We start from the raw sequence: 25,854 nt of genomic DNA on the forward strand, positions 1-25,854 counted from the left end.
ATCATCTTCTAAATTGAAAGGCAAATGTATTATATGTTGGTCTGTAGTTTTATTTCCTTAGTATTTTTAAAGATATTTTCCTTAATATCTTGAAGTTTTGATATCAGGGTTATTCTGGCTTATAAAATGAATTGGGAAGTATATAAAATACTAGATGCATAATCTCTCCTATAACTCTTGCTTTTGACTTATTTATGTCTTCATGATTATAAATTTGTTCATCTAGTGAGTTGTGGGAGTATTTTTAGATCAGGTTAAAAAAAAAGATGAGACAGGTGGAAGAGGTTGTCTTTGTGCCATGTTATTCCTCTGAGTAGATGGCACTTGCAGATGAAGGAACAAGTACTTAAATAAACACATGGCCCTCTAAAGTGTTTTGAAATTAAGCCTTCAAAAAAGTAATTTTAAAGTGAAACTTAGTAAAGTCATAATAAAATATCAAAATATCAAATGAGTTGGGGGATAATTATATCCTATTGATTCCCATTTAACAATTTTAGTATATACAAATATAGTTACATGGGATATTTTACTTATAAGAATTTAGTAAGGTGAGTAGAAGTTCAAAATAATACACACACACACATATATATATTTAACAACTATAGGCACAAAATATACATTATAACCATCTATCTCCCATGGGATCTTTATTCTGCCTGGGTGTCCTCCTTTCCTGTTCCCAGCTATGAATCAGTGCAACCTACTACTACTGAGTGAAATGAAGAGGAGGCTGAAAAATTAAAGTCAGTCTAAGCCAAGAGTAATATTACATTATGCTTGCAAAGTAATTTTAATTTTGCTTTTTTCATATGTAAAACATATTTTAGAACATTTAGAAACTGTAGAAGAGTATAAAGAAGATGATAAAATGGCTTGTAATTCCACTACCTGGAGATGACCGTTGTTAATATTTTGGTGTTTTATCACAGTACCTGATTGACCTGTGCTGCTGCTGCTGCTAAGTCGCTTCAGTCGTGTCCGACTCTGTTCGATCCCGTAGACAGCAGCCCACCAGGCTCCCCCGTCCCTGGGATTCTCCAGGCAAGAACACTGGAGTGGGTTGCCATTTCCTTCTCCATGATTGACTTGTAGGAAGGACTCAGTTTAGACTGGGTTAATGACTGAATTAAGCTAAGTACCTCCCCCTTTTTTTGGGTAAAATGTCAAGATTATATCATATATTACAAATTAATAGACAAGTTTTTAGAATAGTTTTAGATTTATAGGAAAGATTGAACAGGTAGTACAGAGAATTCTCCTATTCCCTTCCCTCTCCCCTGATTTCCTCCATTATTAGCTAACTTTCACATTAGTATGATACATTTGTTAGAATTAATGAACCAATACTAATATGTAATTGACTAAAGTCTGCAGTTTATTCAGTCCTGTCAGACTCTTTGCAACCCCATGGACCATACAGTCCATGGAATTCTCCAGGCCAATATACTGGAGTGGGTAGCTTATCCCTTCTCCGGTGGATCTTCCCAACCCAGGAATCAAACCAGGGTCTCCTGCACTGCAGGCAGATTCTTCACCAGCTGAGCTACCAGGGAAGCCCCTCCTCCCCCTTTTTCTGGGTAAAATGTCAAGATTATATCATATACCACTTTTTAAAAATTAATAGACTAGTTTTTAGAATAATTTCAGATTTACAGAAAAGGTTGATCAGGTAAGACAGAGAATTGTCCTATTCCCTGTCCCCCCGATTTCCTCCATTATTAACTTTCACATTAGTATGAACCATTTGTTACAATTAATGAACCTATACTGATGTGTTATTGATAGAAAGTCTGTAGTTTATTCCATTTCCCTTAGTTTTTACCTAATGTCCTTTTTATTTTCCAGGATCCTATCCGGGATGTCTCATTTAATTTAGTTCTTTAGAACTCCTCTGCAACTGTTTCTTAAACTTTCCTTGTTTTTTATGATCTTGAGAATTTTGAGGAGTACTGGTCATGTATATTGTAGAATGCCATATATTAGAATTTGTCTGACCTTTTTCTCATAATTAGACTAGGTTTTTGGAAAGAAGATCACAGAAGTAAAGTGTCATTCTCATCACATGTCAAGGGTACATACAATCGACATGATTTATAACTGTTGATGTTTTCTTTGATTACCTGGGTGATAAAGTTTCTGTCAAGTTACTCTTTATTTCCCCTTTCAAAATACTGTATTTTTTGGAAGGAAGTCTCTATGTGAAGTCTACACTTCAGTGTTGGGAGTTATGCACCTTCTTCCTTAGGGTGATGTGTCTACATAAATTATTTGTAATTCTGCACTGGAGATTTGTGTTTTCTCCCCCATGTATTAATTTATTCATTTCCTTATTAATATTTATATCATTGTGGGCTCATGAATACTTATTTTATACTTTGAGTTATAGTCCAATGTTACCTAACTTTGTTGCTCAAATTGTTCTACCTTTGGCCACTAAGCTCTTTTATTTAGCTTCTGGGTTCCTTTTGACATGCCACATCAAGTGTGTGTGTGTATGTGTGTATGTTTTGTGCACTTCCTTTCTAGCCACACAAAATGGTCCAGGCTCATCTTGTATGTTTCCTGCCATAGAGCTAGAATTAGCCATCTCTCAAAAAAGCCTTGGTTCCTTTTATTGAAGATTGGTTTTAGAAACCATGATCTTGGTAGCAGATATGCTCTTTTTCACTGGGACATTGTTTCTTTTAGATCTTCTTACTGACAAACAAAGATATATATGTATGCATAATAATCCCACATACACATATGCATGCTGTGCCAAGTCTCTTCAGTTCTGTCAGATTCTTTGCGACCCTATAGACTGTAGCTTGCCAGGCTCTTCTGTCCAGGGGATTCTTTAGGCAAGAATACTTAAGTGGGTTGCCATGCCCTCCTCCAGGGGACTTTCCCAACCCAGGGATGGAACCCGAATCTCTTTGTTTCCTGCACTGGCAGGCGGGTTCTTTACCACTAACAACATATATGTATATCTATTAGCAATTTCTATGGATTTCCGTTGTGGCTCAGTTGGTAAAGAAGCTGCCTCCAATGTGGGAGACCTGGGTTGGGAAGATTCCCTGGAGAAGGGAAAGGCTACCCACTCCAGTATTCTGGCCTGGAGAATTCTATGGACTGTACTGTCCATGGGACTGCAAAGAGTCGGACATGACTGAACGGCTTTCACACTAGCAATTTCTATACATAACTATCTGTATCTGTATCTGTATAGACATAAACATGAGTTCTTTTTTTTACATTTGTTTTGTTTTTTTGTTTTGTTTTGTTTTTTTTTTTTTTTTACAAACCCTTCTTTATACTTTAAATAGCTTGCAGCAAGGGAGCTGCTCTGCTATGTATGAAACCCCGACCCAGAAGCAGGTCGTCTACCAGTGGTTCCCCATGGTAGCACCAGGTTCCCCAGGAACGTGTGGTCCTTGATGGGTGAGGGAGCTAAACATGAGCTCTTATTGATGTCTTGAACTCTAATTCATTTTAGACTTCTCTCCTTACTATTCTTTAAAATTGAGCCAACATTGTTTTATAACACTGTATAAGTTTCATATGTACAACGTTCTATTTCTGCTTCTGTGCACACTACAGTGTGCTCACCACCAAAAATTTAATTTCTCGCTGTCACATATAGTTGACACCCTTTTACCCATTTCACCCTCCTCCCCTCCCTTCTGATAACCTATGTTCTGTTCACTGTATCCACATGTATGTTTTTGTTTGGTCTGTTCTGTTCATTTATTTTATTTGCTTTTTATATTCCACACATGAGTGAAATTTTGCAATATTTGTCTTTCTCCCTCTGACTTGTTTCACTTGGCATAATACCTTTAAGGTCCACCCATTGTTGTCACAAATGATAAGATTTCATCATTTTTTTTTATGGCTGAATGGTAACCCATCATTATATATATATATATATATATATGTATATATAAATGTATATATAAAAATACACACATATATAATTTTCTTTATCCATTCATCTGTTGATGGGCACTTGGGTTGTTTCCATATCTTAGCTATTGTAAAAAATGCTGTGATAATGGAGATTGAAATGGCAACCCACACCAGTATTCTTGTATGGAAATTCCAATGGACAGAGCAGCTTGGCAGGCTACAGTCCACTGGGTCACAAAAGAGTCAGACATGACTTAGTAGCTAAACAACAAGGTCTACAGGACCCAGTTAAAGAGAAACAGGAATTTAGAATGATTCTCAATTTTTTTGGCCTGGGCAGTTAGGTAGATGATGATGTCATTCAAAGGTATAGGGATCTTTCCCCATGGATTCAATTTGTATATCTTGTATTTGAGAGTTTGTAGATGCATAGTCAGTTTTTGGCAAAACCTTGGTGCATAGTGATTTTATGACTTAGAAAATGAATAATTAAAGGAGTCCAATTTGTTTAAACATGCTGTGATAAAAATAGAGGTTCATATACCTTTTTGAGTTATTGTGTTTGTATTCTTTAGATAAATACCCAGAAATGGAATAGCTGAATCATATGATAGTTTAATTCTTAATTTTTTGAGAAATCTCCATATTGTTTTCCATAGTGGTGGCAGCAATTTATACTTCTACCAACAGTGCATGAGGGGTCCTTTTTATCCACATCTTCTCCAACACTTATTACTTCTTGCCTTTTTGATAATAGCTATTCTAATGGATTGAAGTGATATCTATCTCATTGTGGTTTTGATTTACATTTCCCTAATAATGATTTTGAGCATCTTTTCATGTTGGCCATTTGTATTTCTTCTTTGGAAAAATGTCTGTTCAGCTCTTCTCCTCAATATTTTTGCTTCTTGCTCCTCTCCTTTCCACTCCAAAACTGAGAAACCTGACTCCCACCATTCACCATCCACTTATTGTTTGATTAGAGTATACATGTATAGCAGTATAAGAAGTGATAACCTGTACACCCACTGAAAACTGTTGACTAGGGTCCAGTATTCACGTGCCGTTCCTTTTGCCTTTAGTCTTATAGACTACCCATTACCAGTGTTACTTAGGTCAGCACCTTTCCCCCATTCAGTGAATTTAATTCATATATTTGTAATTAGTTAGATTATGTTGTTTGTATGCAATTTACCCTGAGATCCCCCAACCTGGAAAATGATTTTTTGAAATCTGCAGACATTAAAGGTCATTCTTTGTGTTGTAAAGTCCTATAGGTTTTGGCAATTACAAAATGCCATGTGTCAAACATTAAAGTGTCATACGATATAGTTTCACTGCCCTAAGTCTCCTGTGCTTTATCTATTCATCCCTCTGACTCCTCTTGAACCTCTTGCCAAGCACTGATTTTTTTTATATTGCTGCCTTTTGCAGAATGTTATATAGTGGGAACCCCACAGTATATAACCTTTTCAGATTGGCTTTTTTCACAGATAGGCTTCTTTCACATAAGTTCAGTTCAGTTCAATTACTCAGTCGTGTCTGACTCCTTGCGACCCCATGGACTGCAGCACACGAGGCCTCCCTGTCCATCACCAGCTCCCGGAGTTTACTCAAACTCATGTCCATTGAGTTGGTGATACCATCCAACCATCTCACCCTCTGTCGTGCCCTTCTCCTCCTGCCTCCAATCTTTCCCGGCATCAGGGTCTTTTCAAATGAGTCAGTTCTTTGCATCAGGTGGCCAAAATGTTGAAGTTTCAGCTTCAGCATCAGTCTTTCCAATGAATATTCAGGGTTGAGTTCCTTTAGGATGGACTGGCTGGATCTCCTTGCAGTCCAAGGGACTCTCAAGAGTCTTCTCCAACACCACAGTTCAAAAGTATCAATTCTTTGGCGCTCCGCTTTCTTTATAGTCCAACTCTCTCATCCTTACATGACTACTGGAAAAACCGTATCTTTGACTAGACAGACCTTTGTTGGCAAAGTAATGTCTCTGCTTTTTAATATGCTGTCTAGGTTGGTCAAAAGTTTTCTTCCAAGGAGCAAGCATCTTTTAATTTCATGGCTGCAGTCACCATCTACAGTGATTTTGGAGCCCCCAGAAATAAAGTCTGCCACTGTTTCCACTGTTTCTCAATCTGTTTGCCATGAAGTGATGGGACCAGATGCCATGATCTTAGTTTTCTGAATGTTGAATTTTAACCCAACTTTTTCACTCTCCTCTTTCACTTTCATCTAGAGGCTCTTTAGTTCTTCTTCACTTTCTGCCATCAGGATGGTGTCACCTGCATATCTGAGGTTATTGATATTTCTCCTGCAAGTGTTGATTCCAGTTTGTGCTTCATCCAACCCAGAATTTCTCATGATGTACTCTGCATATAAGTTAAATAAGCAGGGTCACAATATACACACTTGATATACTCCTTTCCCGATTTGGAACCAGTCTATTGTTACATGTCCAGTTCTAACTGTTGCTTCCTGACCTGCATACAGGTTTCTCAAGAGGCAGGTCAAGTCAGAATTTTCCACAGTTTGTGATGATCCACACAGTCAAAGGCTTTGGCATAGTCAATAAAGCAGAAATAGATGTTTTTATTGTACTCTCTTGCTTTTTCCATGATCCAACGGATGTTGGCAATCTGATCTTTGATTCCTCTGGCTTTTCTGAATCCAACTTGAACATCTGGAAGCTCACGGTTCATGTACGGTTGAAGCCTGGCTTGGAGAATTTGGAGCATTACTTTGCTAGTGTGTGAGATGAGTGCAATTGTGCAGTAGTTTGAGCATTCTTTGGCATTGCCTTTCTTAGGGATTGGAATGAAAACTGACCTTTTCCAGTCCCATGGGCGCTGCTGAGTTTTCCAAATTTGTTGGCATATTAAGTGCAGCACTTTCACAGCATCATTTTTTAGGATTTGAAATAGCTCAACTGAATTCCGTCACCTCCACTAGCTTTGTTTGTAGTGATGCTTCCCAGGCCCACTTGACTTCACATTCCAGGATGTCTGGCTCTAGGTGAGTGATTATACCATCATGATTATCTGGGTTGTGACGATATTTTTTGTATGGTTCTTCTGTGTATTCTTGCCACCTCTTCTTGATATCTTCTGCTTCTGTTAGGTGCATACCATTTTTGTCCTTTATTGTGCCCATCTTTGCATGAAGAATGTTCCCTTGGTATCTCTAATTTTCTTGAAGAGATCTCTAGTCTTTCCCATTCCATTGTTTTCCTCTATTTCTTTGCATTGATCACTGAGGAAGTCTTTCTTATCTCTCCTTGCTATTCTTTGGAACTCTACATTCAAATGGGAATATCTTTCCTTTTCTCCTTTGCTTTTTGCTTCTCTTCTTTTCACAGCTATTTGTAAGGCCTCCTCAGACAACCATTTTGCCTTTTGGCATTTCTTTTTCTTGGGGATGGTCTTGATCCCTGCCTCCTATACAATGCCACGAACCTCTATCCATAGTTCTTCAGGCACTCTGTCTATCAGATCTAATCCCTTGAATCTATTTCTCACTTCCACTGTATAATCTTAAGGGATTTGATTTAGGTCATATCTGAATGGTCTAGTGGTTTTCCCTACTTTCTTCAGTTTAAGTCTGAATTTGGCAATGAGGAGTTCATGATCTGAGCCACAGTCAGCTCCCAGTCTTGTTTTTGCTGACTGTATAGAGCTTCTCCATCTTTAGCTGCAAAGAATATAATCTATCTGATTTCGGTATTGACCATCTGGTGATGTCCATGTGCAGAGTCTTCTCTTGTGTTGTTGGAAGAGGGTGTTTCCTATGACCAGTGTGTTCTCTTGGCAAAACTCTATTAGCCTTTGCCCTGCTTCATTCTGTACTCCAAGGCCAAATTTGCCTGTTACTCCAGGTATTTCTTGACTTTCTACTTTTGCATTCCAGTCCCCTATAATGAAAAGGACATCTTTTTTGGGTGTTAGTTCTAGAAGGTCTTGTAGACCTTCATAGAACCATTCAACTTCAGCTTCTTCAGTATTACTGGTGAGGGCATAGACTTGGATTACTGTCATATTGAATGGTTTGCCTTGGAAACAAACAGAGATCATTTTGTCATTTTTGAGATTACATCCAAGTACTGCATTTCAGACTCTTTTGTTGACTATGATGGCTACTCCATTTCTTTAATACATTTAAGGTTCCCCAATGTTTTTTCATTTCTTGAGAGTTCATTTATTGTTTGCATTGAATAGTATTCCACTGTTTATATATATCACAATTTATTTATCCACTCACCTACTGAAGGACATTTTGATTGCTTCCAAAAATTTAGCAAGTATAAATAAAGCTGCTCTAATCTAAACGTGCAGATTTTTCTGTGGACTTAAGTTTTCAAGTCAGTTGGGTGAATACTTAGGAGTATGGTTGCTGGATCTTATGGTAAGACTACATTTAGCTTTGTAAGAAACCAAGCCATCTTCCAAAGTGGATATACCATTTTGCATTCCCATCAGCAGTTAATGAGATTCTGGTTGCTCTGCATCCTTGTCAGTCATTGGTGTTGTCAATTTTTAAAAATTTATTCATTCTAATAGGTACATAGTGATATATCATTATTTTAATTTGCAGTTTCCTAATGACATATGGTTATGCTGATATGCTTTTTTGTTATCTGCGTATCTTCTTTGGTGAGGTCTCTGTTCACATTTTATGTCCATGTTAAAATCGGGTTGTTTGTTTTCTTATTTTGAGTTTTAAGAGTTCTTTGACTATTTTGCATACATGTCCTTTATTAGGTTTGTGTTTTGTAAAGATTTTTTACCAGTCTGTGGCTTGTCTTTTCATTCTCTTAGCACTATCTTTTGTAGAGTAGCAGTTTTTCATTTTTATGAAGTCTAAATTATTTCTTTCATGGATCACTGGATCATGCTTTTGGTCTTATAACTAAAAACCCATTGCCAAACCCAAGGCCACTTACATTTTCTACTGTGTGCATTTCAGTCTATGATTTACTTTGAATTAATTTTTGTATAAAGTGAGAGCTGTGCTTTTTTTTTTTTAATTTGGTTGTTTTGTTGTCCCAGCACAATTTGTTAAAAAGGCTTATCCTCTCTCTCTTGGTTGAATTGCTTTATACCTTTTTTCAAAGATCAACTGACTGTGTTTGTATAGGTCTATTTCTATGTTCTCTGTTCTGTTCCATTAATCTGTGTCTGTTCTTCCAATGATACTACTCTATCTTGATCACTGCATCATAGTAGTAAGTCTTTAAGTTGAGTAATGTCAGTCCTTCAATCTTCCTCCTCCCCTCCCACTTTCCTTTTTTCTTCATCTTCCTCTTCTCCTTTTCCTTCAGTATTGTGTTAAAAATATGCTGTGAGAATACTTGAATTCCTTCCATTTCCTCATGAATATTCCTCATGAATATTATTTTTAATTGGTTACAAAATACTTCATTATATGATCTGTGATATAACCAGTGTTTAGTGGAAAAAGTTCATAACTTTTGATATCTCATTTTTGTAAATGAAAATAAAGTTATGTTAGCACAGAATAAAAACTGAATGAGTGATGGGATTGTAAACAATTGTAATGGTGTTCTTTATATCAATTGATTTATTTTAAAATGTTTCTGTTAATACAGTGAGTAGTAATGCCTTTTTTATTAGGGAAAGGTAAATATGTTTGTGTTTGTTCTCTAAAGTCTGAGAAATACCTTTTCTTCATTTTCTCCTCTCAATCTGATATTGGTATTTCTCTGCATTCCCTTAATGAATCTTAATAAAATCTTTAGGGACTTATCAAATTTATTGGTCTTTTAAAAGAACCAACCAATGCTTTTTCTGCTTTCTATTTAATTGACTTCCATTCTTATTTTTTTTAATTTTCTTTTTCCTGTTTGGAGTTTAATTTGGTCTTCTTTTTCTGTTTTCTTAAGATGAAAACGTAGATAATTGATCTTAAACCTTCTTCTTTTCTACCATAAACATCTAAAGCTGGGTGTTTCCCTTAAGTGTGGCTTTAGCTGCATCTTACAAATTTGGATGGATTTTATAATTTTTTATTTTTATAATATTTTTATTTTATAATCACTCAGTTTATTAAAATAAGAATATTTCCTCTTTGATTTATGTCTCTTCAAATTGTTGAGGCTTTTTAGATGTCTCATTGTTATTGATTTCTAACTTAACTCTTTTTGATTAGAGAACGTACTCTAAGATTTTTGATTTTTGGTGTTTATAAGACTTATTTTATGGCCTAGAATAATGTATATCTTGGTGAACACTTCATCCACTTAAAAAAAGTATATTCTGTAGTTGTTAGATGTGGCATTGTATGAATGCCAATTAGATCAAAGTTGATAGTGTTGCTCAGGTCCTCTATCTCTTTAATGATTATTTATCTAGTAGTTTTATTAGTTTCTTAAAGAGGGTAGGAAAATTTCCAACTATGATTGTAGATATGTTTTTTTCTCGCTTTAGTTCTGTTGGAATTTGCTTCAAGTATTTTGAAGCTATTTTGTTATGTGCGTGCTGCTGCTGCTAAGTCACTTCAGTCGTGGCTGACTCTGTGCTACCTCATAGACGGCAGCCCACCAGGCTCCTCTGTCCCTGGGATTCTCCAGGCAGGAATACTGGAGTGGGTTGCCATTTCCTTCTCCAGTGCATGCATGCATGCTAAGCTGCTTCAGTCGTGTCTGACTCTGTGCGACCCTATGGACAGTAGCCCACCAGGCTCCTCTGCCCACATGATTCTCTAGGCAAGAATACTGGAGTGGGTTGCCATTTCCTTCTCCTGTTATGTGCATACACATTTATAATTTTTCTGTCTTCCTGATGACTTGGCCCTTTTATCATTATGAAATATCCCTTTTTATATCTGGTAATATTCCATGTCCTGAAGTCTGCTTTGACATTAATATAGCCATTCCATCTTCCTTATGCTTACTGTTAGCATACTGTATAATTTCTATTCTTTTTTCCAGCCTGTGTCTTTATTGGAATATAGTTGATTTACAATGTGTTAGTTTCAGATGTACACCAAAGTGAATCAGTTATCCATATAAATATACAGATATATGCATATATATCTCTCCACTATTTTTTAAGATTATTTTCTCTGTGTATTCATATTTAAAATGTGTCTCTTATAGATTACTATGATAATTATATGCCAATAAAATGGACAACCTAGAAGAAATGGACAAATTCCTAGAAATATACACTCTCCCGTGACTGAATCAGGAAGAAATGTAAAACATGAATAGACCAATTACCAGTAATTGAATCAGTATTTTAAAAACTCTCAAGAGACAAAATTCCAGGACCAGATGACTTTATAGGTGAATTCTACCAAACATTTAGAGAATGATTAACACCTATCCTTCTCAAACTATTCAAAAAATATTACTGAGGGAGGAATACTTCTGAGAAATCGTTCTGTGAAGGCAGTATCACCCTGATACCAAAACTAGACGAAGATATAATAATTAAAATTACAGGTCAATATCACTGATGAACACGAATGCAGAAATCCTCAACAATATATTAACAAACCAAATAAATACATTAAAAGGACCATATACCATGATCAAGTGGGATTAATCCCAGGGATGCAATGATGATTCAGTATCTACAAATCAGTCAATGTAATACACCACATTAACAAATTGAAGAATAAAAATTATATGACCATCATATGTTACGAAAAAGATTTTTGACAAAACTCAACATCCGTTTATGATAAAAACTCAACAAAATGGATATAGAGGGAGTATATCTCAACATAAGAAAGGACATATATGACAAGCCTATAGCTAACATCATACTGAATGATGAAAAGCTGCATGCATTTCCTCTAAGGTCAGGAACAAGACAAGGATGACCTTGAGGGTATTATGCTGCTAAGTAAAATAAATCATACAGAGAAAGACAAATACCACATGATTTCACTTATATGTATATCTTAAAAAAACCCAACAAATGAACAATCATAACAAAACAGAAACAGAGTCATAGCTATGGAGAACAAACAGATGGCTACCAGAGTGGAGAGCAGGGAGGGGAAGGAGAGAGGTGAGGGATACTAAGAGGTACAAACTCCTCATTACAAAATAAATGAGCCATGGATATGAAATGTACAGTGTGGAGAATATAGTCAGTAACTGTGTAGTATCTTTGGATGGTGACAGATGATAACTGGACTTATTGTGGTGATCATTTTTCAGTGTATACAAATTGTAAATCGCTGTGTTGTATACTGGGCTTCCCAGGTGGTGCTAGTGGTAAAGAACCTACCTGCCAATGCAGGAGACATAATGAGACTTGGGTTTGACCTCTAGGTTGGGAAGATCCCCTGGAGGAGGGCATGGCAACCCACTCCAGTATTCTTGCCTGGAGAATCCAATGGACAGAGGAGCCTGGTGGGCTACAGTCCACAGGGTCACAAAGAGCAGGACATGACTGAAACAACAGTGTGCATGCGTGTTGTATACCAGGAACTGACATACTGTTGTAGGTCAATTATACTTCAAAAACAATCAAGCTTATAGAAAAAGAGATCACATTTGTGATTAGCAGAAGTTGGGCATTGGGGGAGAGGGAATTGGATGAATGGTCAAAAGTTACAAACTTTCAGTCATAAGTAAGTACTAGGGATGTAATGTATAACATGGTAAATATAATTAACACTGCTGTACAGTATATATAGGGCTTCCCTGGTGGCTCAGTGGTAAAGAATCTGGCTGCCAATGCACGAGACACAGGTTTGATCCCTGGATTGGAAAGATCGCCTGGAGAAGGAAATGGCAAGTCCAGTATTCTTGCCTAGGAAATCCCATGGATGGAGGAGCCTGGCAGACTACAGTCCATGGGGTCATGAAAGAATAGGACACAACTTAGTAACTAAACAACAACAGCAACAGTGTATATAAAAGTTGTTAAGAGAGTAAATGCTTAGAGTTCTTATTACAAGGAAAAAAAATTTATTTCTTTAATTTTCTATCTGTATGAGATGATAAGTATAATTTTACTGTGGTACTCATTTCATGGCATATGTATGTCAAATCATTATGCTGCACATCTTAAACAGTGCTGTATGTGAATTATATCTCAGTAAAACTGGAAGGAAAAAAAGTGTCTCCTATAGACAGACAGAATGTAATTGGGTCTTGCATTTTTATTCAGTCAGACAGTCTCTGCTTTTTAATTGAAGTGTTTAGTTCATTTACAACTAATGCAACTATTGCTATGGATAGATTTAGGGTCTACCATTGAACTATTTCTTTTCTAACTGTCACATTTTTGGCTACACTTGCCCTTTTAAAAAGTTAGTCAAATGCTTTTTAATATTCCATTTTGATTTCTCTATTTAAAAAAAAATGTTCCTCTTTATTTTGTCTGTTAGGGTTGTTCCATTGATTACAGTATGTTCCTTAACTTATCACAGGCTACTCAGAATTAATTTTATACCCCTAAAGGTGCTTCATTTACTCTCCTTTCCCCATCCTCTCTGTTTTATCGCTATATATATATTATAAGCTGTGCATGCTAATGCTAAGTCACTTCAGTCATGTCTGACTCTATGCGACCCTATGGATAGCAGCCCACCAAGGCTCCTCTGTCCACAGGATTCTCCAGGCAAGAATGCTGGAGTGGGTTGCCATTTCTTTCTCCGATAAGCTGTGTAGTGCAGTTTTATAATCTCTGCTTCAGATTTCCAGTTATCTTTTGAAGAGATTAAGAGAAAAAAGTGATAATGTTTTATATTTACTCACATATTTAGCATTTTGGTACTGCTGTTGATCTGAGTTTCCCTTTAGCGTCAGTTCCCTTCAGCTTGACGAATTTCATTTAGATTTCTTTTTAGAGCAGGTTTCTTAGCAAAAATTTTTCTCAGTTTTTGTTCATCTGAAAAGTGTCTTTATTTTGTCTTTACATTTTTTTTCTTTTCAGTTCCCATTTATTTTTGGCTCTTGGGGCAATGTCATCTTTTCAATATGAAAAAAAGCAGCAAGTTCAACACAATAGAAATCTGAAGTGTAGAATAGGACAAAATCAAGAGTGGGGGAAGCAGTAGCAGAAGAGATGAGATGTTTGCCAAAAGATGGAAGTTGTTCTGTCCCCTCTCTGGGGAATGACGTTTAGGTGGCAGCACATACCTTTCCATATAGGTACAGAAGGGGCTGATATATTTTTGGTAAGAAAAGATGGGGTGGGGAGGAGCTTTCTGGAGGCTGAGAGACCAAGGCTATCTCTTGCTTCTCCCCACTTTCTCAAACAGGGGAAAGGAGGGGATCCAACGTTATTATGAAGGAGATAAAGTGGAAGAGGAAGGGAGTCCCACTTGATAGGGTGGGGGCCAGAAACTTGCAAAGGTAATAGCTCAGGACAGAGCTTGGAAGGAGACTGAAAATGAAGATAATACTATCAACACCTCCACAGAAGCTGAGAGGAGTGGGGAGATACCTGTCACCTAGGACTTCAGTACCCTGGATGCCCCTCTCCAAAACCCAACCCTTTCTTGTAGGGACTTTTACCTGCTGCTCAGTTTCCTTTCCCCTGGGCCAGCACACCGGCTGGGATGGCAATCACCTATCTAGGTTTTCAGCACACGGTTCTAAACGAGATGTGAGGAGACCCAGCCTCTTGGAGAGTTATCTCGAAACCAGAGAGGGAAATGTTAACTGGACAGATGGGAGGAGTGTGCACTAGCAGGAAAATGATAGGGTTACCCAGAATGGCAGAAATCTAGGTTCCCCAAGAGTGGAAAGAGAGAAGAGACATTCAACAAACAACAAATATTTATTGAGCGCCTATCATGTGCCAGGCACTGTTCTAGAATCCCACCCCCCAAAAAAAGAAAAAACAAGATAGAGGCAGAAAATGCAAATTCTGAGGGAGAGGAAAGGGGTTGTTGAGGAAGAAGGCTGAGGGGATTGAGAAGTCTAAGGTGACAGGGACTTGGCCTTAGGCCTCCTCTTCGGCCTCCTCACCGAAATCCTCTTCCTCTTCTGCGGTGGCATCCTGGTATTGCTGGTACTCAGAGACGAGGTTGTTCATGTTGCTCTCAGCCTCGGTGAACTCCATCTCATCCATGCCCTCACCTGTGTACCAGTGGAGGGAGGCCTTCCGGTGGAACATGGCAGTGAACTGCTCCGAGATGCACTTGAACAGCTCCTGGATGGCTGTGCTGTTGCCAATGAAGGTGACTGCCATCTTGAGACCACGGGGTGGGATGTTGCAAACAGCTGTCTTGGCATTGTTGGGGATCCATTTCACGGAGTAGGTGCTGTTCTTGTTCTGCACGTTGAGCATCTGCTCACCCACCTCCTTAATGGACATCCACCCATGGAACACAGCAGCCACGGTGAGGTACCGGCCATGGCGGGGGTCACAGGCAGCCATCATGTTCTTGGCATCGAAGACCTGCTGGGTGAGCTCAGGCACCATGAGGGCCTGATACTTCTGGCTGCCACGGCTGGTTAGGGGGGCAAAGCCAGGCATGAAGAAGTGGAGACACGGGAAGGGCACCATGTTTACTGCCAGCTTGCGGAGGTCAGCGTTGAACTGGCCAGGGAAGCAGAGGCAGGTGGTGACACTGCTCACGGTGGCCGAGATGAGGTGGTTCAGGTCTCCGTAGGTTGGCGTGGTCAGCTTGAGGGTGCAGAAACAGATGTCATAAAGGGCCTCGTTGTCAATGCAGTAGGTTTCATCAGTGTTCTCCACCAGCTGATGGATGGAGAGGGTGGCATTGTAGGGCTCAACCACAGTGTTGGACACTTTGGGTGAGGGTACCATGCTGAAGGTGTTCATGATGCGGTCAGGATACTCTTCACGGATCTTGCTGATGAGCAAGGTGCCCATTCTGGAACCAGTGCCTCCGCCCAGCGAGTGGGTCAGCTGGAAGCCCTGCAGGCAGTCACAGCTCTCGGCTTTCTTCTGAGCCACATCCAGGACCGAGTCAACCAGCTTGGCCCCCTCTGTATGGTGGCCCTTGGCCCAGTTGTTGCCTGCCCTGGACTGACCAAAAACAAAGTTGTCTGGTCTGAAGATCTGACCAAAAGGACCTGAGCGAACAGAGTCCATGGTTCCGGGTTCTAGATCCGCCAAGATAGCCGAGGAACATATTTGCCACCTGTGGCTTCATTGTCACACACGGAGATGTGGTCCAGCTGTAGGTCGCTGTCCCCATGATAGGTGCTGGTGGGGTTGATGCCATGTTCATCACTGATCACCTCCCAGAACTTGGCACCAATCTGATTGCCACACTGACTGGCCTGGATGTGCATGATTTCCCTCATTGTTAAAATTTATTCAAATCTTTTTGCTCACCTCAAAGTGCGTATGGGGCAAAAAAAATGATATGGAATTAGTTTTTCTCTGCTGCTGGTCGCAGGGTGGAAAGATGGGACGGGACCCGGAGGCTGAAGCCTTGTTTTTACATTTTGACAGTTATTGTCACTGGATATAGAATTCTGGGTTGACAAGTTTTTTCCCTTTTTCTTTTCAAAATTTTAAATATGTTATTTTAGCATCTTCTGGCCATCATTATTTTTGATGAAAAGTCAACTCCCATTCCTATCATTATTCTTCTGTCTGTAATGGATCATTTTCTCTGGCTTCTTTGAAATTCTTTTCTGTATCTTAGGTTTTCAGCAGTTTGCCTGTAATTTACCTGTGTTTAGTTTTCTTTATATTTATCCAACTGAACTTCCACTGAGCTTCTTAAATCTGTAAATTGCTATTTTTTCACCAAATTTGGGAAAATTTTGACTGTTATTTTTTCTGTTATTTCTTCTGGTACATTTTCTGTCCTATTTTGATTTTAATCTTCTTCTGAGACTCCAGATATATATTAAGGTGTGGCATTTGGTGTTTTCCACAGTCCACTAAGGTTTTTGCCTAAGGATGCTCCCCAGCCACTCCACACCAAATGAACTGGGAGTACCTTTAGGTGAAAAGCTATATAAATAAAAGTCTCACCCAATAGTTCATTCTTTCAAGGATCAAATCCCCACCAATTTCTGTCTGTTTTGGCTACTGCTTTCATTTTTTGTTTAGTCGTATCTGACTTTTTGTGACCCCATGGATTGGGATTTTCCAGGCAAGAATACTGGAGTGGGTTGCCATTTCCTTTTTCCAAGGGATCTTCCTACCCAGGGATTGAACCCTTGTCTCCTGCCTGTGTCTCCTACATTGCAGGCAGATTCTTTACCTCTGGGCCACCAGGGAAGCCCTTGGCTACTGTTCACTGCCCTAAAATAGGTGCTTTTAATTTTTTTTGTCTAGTGTTAACAATTCTTATCTGTGGGAAAGTCATTCCAACACAAGCTATTCTTCTATTGCCCAGAAAGCTGTCAATTTTTAAAGCATTTATTTTCTGGTTATCCAAGTGAATTCTTAAAATTTCTAAAAGTTTTCCAAGTTAATACTTTAAGCTTATACATATTGGGTCATAATATCTGCACATAATGACTTCTTTTTCCTTCTAAGACTTCTTTTTGTGTAAAACCTCCACAACAATGTTATCTGACAGTGGGAGTAGCTGAAAAAACAATCTTTGATAATAACAACTTAGTTTTTCAGCCATAAATATGAAGCTAGTTGAGAAGGTATTCTTTTACTTACATATGTGACCCCATGGACTGTAGCTCACCAGGCTCCTCTGTCCATGGAATTTTCCAATATTCTTGCCTGGAGAATTCCATGGACAGAGAAGCTTGGCAGGCTACAGCCCATGGGGTCACAAAGAGTTGGACACAACTGGGCAACTCACACACACACACAACACACACACACAATATAGTTTTGTCACAGATAATAAATATCATCAGAGAAAGTTTTGTCATTTGCCAAATGGTTTGTATAAAGTTCTCTTTTAACCTATTATATAAATGGACTTCCCTGGTGGTTCAGATGGTAAAGAATTTGCCTGCAGTTTCAGAGATCCAGGTTCGATCCCTGGGTCAGGAACATCCCCTGGAGAAGAGAATGGCTACCCACTCCAGCATGGAGAATTTCATGCATAGAGGAGCCTGGTCAGTTACAGTTCATGGGATTGCAGAGTTAGGCATTACTGAGCAACTAACACTACTTATAAGAGATGTATTAGTATGTAATATGTCAATAATATTGAAACATCTTTATGCTACCAGGATAAACTGTACTATTCTTTTAATATACTGTTAGTTGTGATCTACTGGTGTTTTATGTAGGATTTTTGTGTCTATATTAACTTTTAAAATTTTAATTTAAAAAAATTTTAAACTTTTATATTGGAGTATAATATACATGAAACTAGTTGTGTTAGTTTCAGGTACACAGCAAAATGACTTAGTCATATATGCACATGCATCCATTCCCCTTCAGATTCTCTTCCCATCTAGATCATTTCATAATACCAAGCAAAGTTCCCTGAGCTAGGTCCCCACTGGCTAACCATTTTAAACAGAGCAGTGTATGCATGTCTGTCTCAAACTCCTTAATTATCGCTTCATTCCACCCTTCCCTCTGTATTAACTTTAAACTGATTCCTTCTTGTGCTCTTTTAGAACTGTGGTTATGCTAGGTTATACCAAATAATATGAGAAGTTTCTTTTTCTAGGCTCTGAAATAATTAATATAGAACCAGAAATTATTCATTACTTAAAGATTTGCAAAGCATCTTAAAAATTATATTAATATGACTCTAGAGAAACATTTTAGCAACCTATTCTTCTTTTCCCCTGGTTTTTAGCCTGTTTAGGAGTCAGGTTTTCCATTTCTCAGTTCAGTTTTAGAAATTTATATTTTTCTCAGAAACTTTCACTGAGAGTTTATTTGCATTACATTTAATTTTGTTTACATGGCACTTTATTTTTGAAAATAATCTTTTAAAGGGATAAAAATGATGCTATCATGAAATTTACATAGACATAAAAGCACAAAGAAGAAAATTAAAATAACTTGAAATCTCACCAATTTTGTCAAATGTTTCATTATCTTAAAAAATTGTGTTTTTTGTTATTTCTTTTTATTCTGCCTAATTTCTGTATATTTGTGCTTTCTTTCCTTTTTCCTTGATTACATTTGCTGATGGTACATCAATTTATTGGATTTCCCCCTAACCCCTGAAAAATTCCAGCTCTTATACTTATTTAGCATTTATATATGTTTTTCTCGCTATTTTTAAGTTCAGTGAAAGTAATGGTTTTAGAGTGGTTTTTTAGCCACTAAGTTGTGCAGTGGAACCGTTTTCAAAGTAAAAATTTTATGTGAAATCCCACTGTATAAATAGATAAAAGCCAAGCACTTGTGATTAAAGTAAAGGGGAATTGTAGGGGAAGGAAGGGAGTTTCCCAGAGTCTCACTCAATTGACACTCTTCCAACTCCTTCTCTCTTTTTTTTTTTCCAACTCCTCTTATCAGACGCTCATGACTCCAGAGAGCACTGTTAGACAACCACTGTTCTAACTTTTTCATTCTGTTTTTATCTTTATTGTTTCCTTTCTCCTGCTTTCCATAGGCTGGTTTATTGCTCTTTTCTGATTTTTTGAATTTGTTGCTTCATGCATTTCTTTTCGTTCTTTCGTATTTAATATTGAAATATTGAGGTCTATAAATAAGAGATCACTCTGTACAATACTGGTTATATTTCATAATATTTTACACAGGCTATATTCTCAATAGATGGTAATTATAGTTTTGAGTTTCCTCTATGACCCACAATGTATGTGTGCATGTGTTTTCAAATGTCTAAGTATGGAGAGACTTTTTTACTCTTTTTAATGTTAAGGTCTTGTTTTATTTTGTTTTAGTCATAAAATAGATCTTTTTAATTTTGAATTTTTAAGAAATTATTGATTTTTTTATAATCCAGTGCTTAATTTTCATAAATATGAGCATTTAAATGTGACTAGTCTGAACTGATATGTGTTGTTAAGTGTAAAATGCACATAGGTTTTGAAGATATAATACAAAAACAGGTAAATTAGCTCAATAATTATTTTGTGTTCATTACGTATTGAAATCATACTATTTTGGTTAAAAAAAAAAATATTTGTTTATTTTTTGCCTGTGCTGGATCTTCATTGCTGCATAGGCTTTTCTTTAGTTGTGGCAAGCAGCGGCTACTCTCTCGTTGTGGTATATACAGCCTTCTCATTGTTTCTGTTGTTGCTTCTTTTGTTGAGGAGCACGGGGTCTCGGGTGCTTGGGCTTCAGTAGTTGCGACAGGTGGGCCTAGTAGTTGCAGTTCCCAGACTAAAGCACAGACTCAATAGTTGCGGCGCACGAGCTTAGTTGCTCCATGGCATGTGGGATCTTCCCCGATCAGGGATAGAACTCATGTCTCCTGCATTGGCAGGTCGATTCTTTACCAGTGAGCTACCAGGGAAGCCCCAAATCACAATATTTTGTATCTGTTGAGTTAAATAAAATAAATATCACTAAATTAATTTTAATCTCTTTTGGGGCTATCTTTTGAAATGAGGCTACTAGAAAATTTTAAATTACGTGTGTAATTTTATTTCTATTGGACATAACTTCCCTCTATAATTATATATTTTTATCCATGTGGTCTATTAGAGACTAGTAGTGACTTTACAATTGTTTTTCAGTAATTTCTATTTACAGTTCTTGAATTTTTCACTGTATATATTTCAGCACATATATATTTAGCACATAACAGGTCATTTCTATTATGGATTGTACTTTATATAAAATAAAATGACTCTGTTGGCCTGTTTGTGTTCTACTTTGATATGAATTATTGCTATTCTTGCTTTTTAAGAAAATTTGTTTAGGACATTTTGCATACCTGTCTTCTTTTAATTTCAGTCTCACTTTATTTCAGGTGAACATCTTTTAAACAGTAATCAAATTAACTATCTTTTGACATAGAAATTCTTTTTTTTTTCCTTTTATTTTTATTAGTTGGAGGCTAATTAGTTTGCAATATTGTAGTGGTTTTTGCCGTACATTGACGTGAATCAGCCATGGATTTACATCCCGATTGACATAGAAATTCTTTACCTTTTTTTTTTCACTTGTTTCTGTTAACTTTTTTCTTTTTTAATTGAAGTATAGTTGATTTACAATATTATATTAGTTTCAGGTGTACAACATAGTGATTCAGAATTTTTATAGATTATTCTCCATTTATGCTTATGATAAAACATAGGCTATATTCCCTGTGCTATGCAGTATATCCTTATAGCTTGTTTTTAATAGGGGACTCTAATTTTTCACAATTATTGTCATCAGTTATATATCATTTTATGAGTTTTATTATTTGCTACATTATATTTTCTGTTTTGTTACACTGCATATTAAAAAAATTTTTTTTCTTCTTTACATTTTTTGTTCACGTTGTGCTGTGCTTAGTCGCTCAGTCGTGTCTGCCTCTCTGTGACCCCATGGACTGTAGCCCGCCAGGCTCCTCTGTCCATGGGATTCTCCAGGCCAGAATACTGGAGTGGGTGCCATGCCCTCCTCCAGGGGATCTTCCCAGCCCAGGGACTGAACCCAGGTCTCTCGCATTGTAGGTGGTTTCTTTACCATCTGAGCCACCAGGGAAACCCATTATTACACTTATTACATTAGTGTTTGCAAAATCATAGTTAAACCCATTTGCTTTAATTATCATTGTCCAAGATGGCATAGTACCCATTAGCTTTATGTAAATGAGTAATTTAGCTTGTTTTCTTCTCTATTTCTTTCCTAGCTAGTATCCAGATGCTTATTACATTTTTTAACAAATAATTAAGAATTCCTCTTTAACAGTAAGTTTTAAATCATATTTAAACTTATTTTGCTGGTTTGAATTTCATCACCACCTCTTTCTGTTGATCAGTGTGTCGTTGAAAAGATTTTATTCAGGAAAGAATGTAAGTGGTAGAAATTCAGAGCCACAACTGTTTGAAAATGTTTTGGTGGTCTCCTTCATGTTATATATCCAGCATCTTGACTATGTTTAGAATTCTTGAGCACAGTATCTTTCCTTTAAAACACTGTAAAACTTTCATCTTCTGGTGTTTATTTTGTGGAGAGGGCATTTTGACTCTTATTCTGTAAACTACTTTTATTTTAATGTCTGGGTACTTAAAAAATGTTTTCACCCTCAAATTTTGAAATTTCAGAAGGGTATGTGTAGATGTTATTATTCACTCATCCATTCATTCATACATTTGTTTATATTTTTTAATGGCTTCATTGAGATGTAGTTTGTATATCATAAAACCTATCCACTTAAAGGATACAGTCCAATGGCTTGTACTATGGTATTCACAGAGTTGTACAGTCATCATCACAATAAATTTTAGAATATTTTTCATCATCTTCCAAAGAAAACTTGAACCCCTTTAGCCTTCATTCTTCAGTTTGCATCTCTCTCTCCCACAGCCCTAGGCATCTGCTTATCTACTTTCTGTTCCTATAGATTTTTGCCTATTCTGTATGTTTCATGTAAATGGAATTATGCTATATGTGACCCTTGCTACTGGTTTCTTTTGATTGATGAAATTATGATTTCAGAGATTTATTTGTATTGTAGCATGTATCAGCATTTCCTTTTTTATTGCTGCCACATTTTGTTTATCTGTTCACCAGTTGATGAGTGTTGGTATTTTATCCACTTATTGGCTGTTAAGAATAATGCTGCTATGAACATTTGTGTACAAGTTTTTATTTGAACACTTGTTTTCATTTCTGTTGTGTATATACCTAGTAGTGGAATTGGTGGGCAACTCTCTTTAGCTTTTTGAGGAACTGCCAGACTTTTCAAAGTAACGGCACCATTTTACATTCCTACTAGCGATGTATAAGGATCCTAATTTCTCTCCATCTTCAACAGCACTCATTATTGTCCATCTTCTTGATAGTAGCCATGTGAAATGGTACCTCGGTGTGGCATTGATTTTTATTTTCCTCATAACAATTGATGCTAAGCATCTTTTCATATGTTTATTAGTCATTTGTATATCTTTGGATAAATGTCTATTTAGGTTCTTTGTTTTCAAATCAGGTTATTTGTCTTTTTATTATTGAATTGTAAGAGCTTTTTATATATTCTGTATATAAGTCTCCTATTAGATACATGATTTGCAAAAATTTTCTCACTTTCTTGATAGCATCCTTTGAACCACAGTAGTTTTAATTTTGATGTCCAATTTGTTTCTTTTGTTGCTTGTTCTTTTGGCATCATGTCTAAGAAACTGTTACCTAATCCAAGGTTACAAGGAATTATGCCTATTTTCTTCTAATAGTTTTATAGTTTTAGCATTTATGTTTGGATCTATGATCCATTTTGAGTTAATTTTTGTATATTGTATGAGGTAAGGGTTCAATTTCATTTCTTTGCATGTGGATATTTAATTGTTCCAGCACCATTTATTGAAAAACAATTTTTTCCATTGCATTATCTTGTCATCCTTGTCAAAACTTTATTGAATATAAATGTGAGGGTTTACTTCTAAATTCCCAATTCTGTTCCTTTGATCTTTGTGTCTGGCTTTACACCAGTACCATATTGTCTTGATTACTGTAGCTTTGTAGTAAGTTTTGAAATCAGAAAATGGGAATCCTCCAAAGTTGTCCTCCTTTTTCAAAATTGTTTTGACTATTCTGGGTACCTCAACTTTCCAAATGAATTATTGGATTCGTTTTTCAATTTCTGCAAAACATCCAGCTGGAGTTTTTATAGAGATTGCATTGACTATTTAGATCAATATGGAAATATTCCCATATTAATAGCCATAAGTCTCATATGTAAACATGGGATGACTTTCCATTTATTTTCTTCCTTTAATTTAAGGTCTTTCATTTCTTTCAATAATATTTTGTAGTTTTCAGAGTTTAAGTTTTATACTTGTTAAATTTATTCCTCAGTATTAATTCTGTTTTATATTATCTTAAATGGAATTTTCCTAATTTGATTTTTCCTAATTTAATTTTGGCTTGTTCATTGCGACTGTATAGAAATACAGCTGATTTTTTATATTAATCTTGTATCCTGCAGACTTATTGAACTCATTTTTTAGTCCTAATAGTTGTCAGTGGATTCCTTAGGGTTTTCTATATACAAGATTATATCATCTGCATGTAGAGATAGTTTACTTCTTTCTTTCTAACCTAGACTCTTTTAATTTCATTTCTTGCATATTTTCCCTGTCTAGCACCAGTGCAATGTTGACTATAAGTGGTAAGAGCAGACAGCTTGTCTTGTTGCTGATCTTTAGGAACAGGGGTAAGTATTCAGCCTTTCACTTGTTGACCTGAAACAGTAAAACAACCATTTATTTTACCTGCAAAATGGTTTATTTGGGAATAGCAAAGACTTGCAATTAAGGACGTACAGTCATGGTTATCCACAGGCAAGCCCAGAAAACAAGAGAGGAACTTTCTTTTATAGAAAAGAAGGAACTGGGAGGAGCTGTTATAAGCAAAGAGACCATTGGAGAAAACTGGGAGTTCCAAGTATAATGGCTTCTTGTTGACTGAGTTATTGTTAACAGTCTCTCATTGGCCAGACTCTTGCAGGACAAGGAGAAATTTTTTCCTTCCTCCTGCTGTAGTAAAGTAGCAACCTTCTCCCTGTTGGAGATACAGTGATATATTTATTCCTGTTAGGTCTGCAATTGACATCGGTGGGTAGGGCCTTAGAGCTCCCTTTTCTGGCACCCTGCTGCTGCTGCTAAGTCGCTTCAGTCGTGTCTGACTCTGTGCGACCCCATAGACTGCAGCCCACCAGGCTCCTCCATCCCTGGGATTCTCCAGGCAAGAACACTAGAGTGGGTTGCCACTTCCTTCTCCAGCGCATGAAAGTGAAAAGTGAAAGTGAAGTCACTCAGTCGTGTCCGACCGTTCCCGACCCTGTGGACTGCAGCTTACCAGGCTCCTCCGTCCATGGGATTTTCCAGGCAAGAGTACTGGAGTGGGTTGCTGTTTCCTTCTCCATCTGGCACCCTGACTTTTAAAATGGGGGGATCTGTATACTGATTTTCACCTATTATTAAGTATGATGTTAGTGGATTTTTGTAGATGATCTTTATGAGGCTAAGGAAGTTTCCTTCTATCTCCAGTTTGTTGAGTGTTTTTGTTTGTTTGTTTGTTTTATAAATTGCTGTTGAATTTTGTCGAATGCTTTTTCTGCATCTGTTGAAACAATCACATGGTCTTTGTCTTTTATCCTATTAATATGGCATATTACATTAATTGAATTTTGGATAGCATTTATTTTTTTACCTTTGAATTCACCTTCTCATCCTTTACCCTTCAGAGGAACTTGGAGGAACCTATTAAATGACATATGCAGTAGATATGACATACATCTTGGAATTTAATGGTGGTCCTTAGTGAAATTTTTATTTCCAGAACTTTATGCCCCATCAAAAGTCCTGGTTATGGCTATGTAGGATTTTTTGTTTGGTGTTGTTGAGTGGTGAGAATGTAAAACAAATTTTTAATATGCTTATGTAACCCAACGGTATAAATTCATAACATTATCTTGATAGTATATCTAGCACAGTTTCATATTACAAGCACTAGAAGCAAAATATACATAGCATAAGCTTTACCATTTTAACCACTATGAAGTATACTCTTCTGTGGCATTACTTAAATCACCTTATTCTGCAACTTTAAAGTTTTTAAAGAGAAAATTATACCCATTTGTTAATCCTTGAGATGTTTTTCCTTCTGTCTTAGTACTTTTTCTTTTCTGTTGATCAGCTTTCCTTTTCTTTTAGATACTGAGGAGTTCCTGGCCGAAGGATTGCGGAATGAGAACCTCAGTGCTGGTGCAAAGGACAACAGAGACCATATTCTACGGGGCTTGCAGCAAATCAAAGCTAGGTTTGTATAAATCGGTTCCATTATTCTTCTTCATAAAGTTTAAAGCAATTTATAATCAGCAAAATCTACTTTAATTGTATATAAATTATCAAAGTAAGACACACTTATTATAGTTCTTTATACTTGGCAGAGGCTTTTAAATGTTTACTGAATTGCACTGAAGGTAGGC

At 37.0% G+C, this 25,854-nt stretch overlaps 1 protein-coding gene and 1 pseudogene across 2 annotated transcripts in view; one reads left to right on the plus strand and one right to left on the minus strand.

Moving 5' to 3' along the window:
* Positions 1 to 25,854, plus strand: part of SKAP1 (src kinase associated phosphoprotein 1) — a 296,312-nt gene that overhangs the window by 21,189 nt on the left and 249,269 nt on the right. For both annotated transcript variants that reach the window (XM_020870783.2, XM_070479337.1), the window contains exon 2: positions 25,580 to 25,685. In XM_020870783.2, coding sequence (XP_020726442.1) covers positions 25,580 to 25,685 — 106 coding nt within the window. The remainder of the gene's footprint in view (positions 1 to 25,579; positions 25,686 to 25,854) is intronic.
* LOC110123067 (tubulin beta chain pseudogene) lies at positions 14,548 to 16,280 on the minus strand (annotated as a pseudogene).

The sequence above is a fragment of the Odocoileus virginianus genome, chromosome 17 (genome assembly GCF_023699985.2).
Source record: "Odocoileus virginianus isolate 20LAN1187 ecotype Illinois chromosome 17, Ovbor_1.2, whole genome shotgun sequence".
In the NCBI taxonomy this organism is placed as follows: domain Eukaryota; kingdom Metazoa; phylum Chordata; class Mammalia; order Artiodactyla; family Cervidae; genus Odocoileus; species Odocoileus virginianus.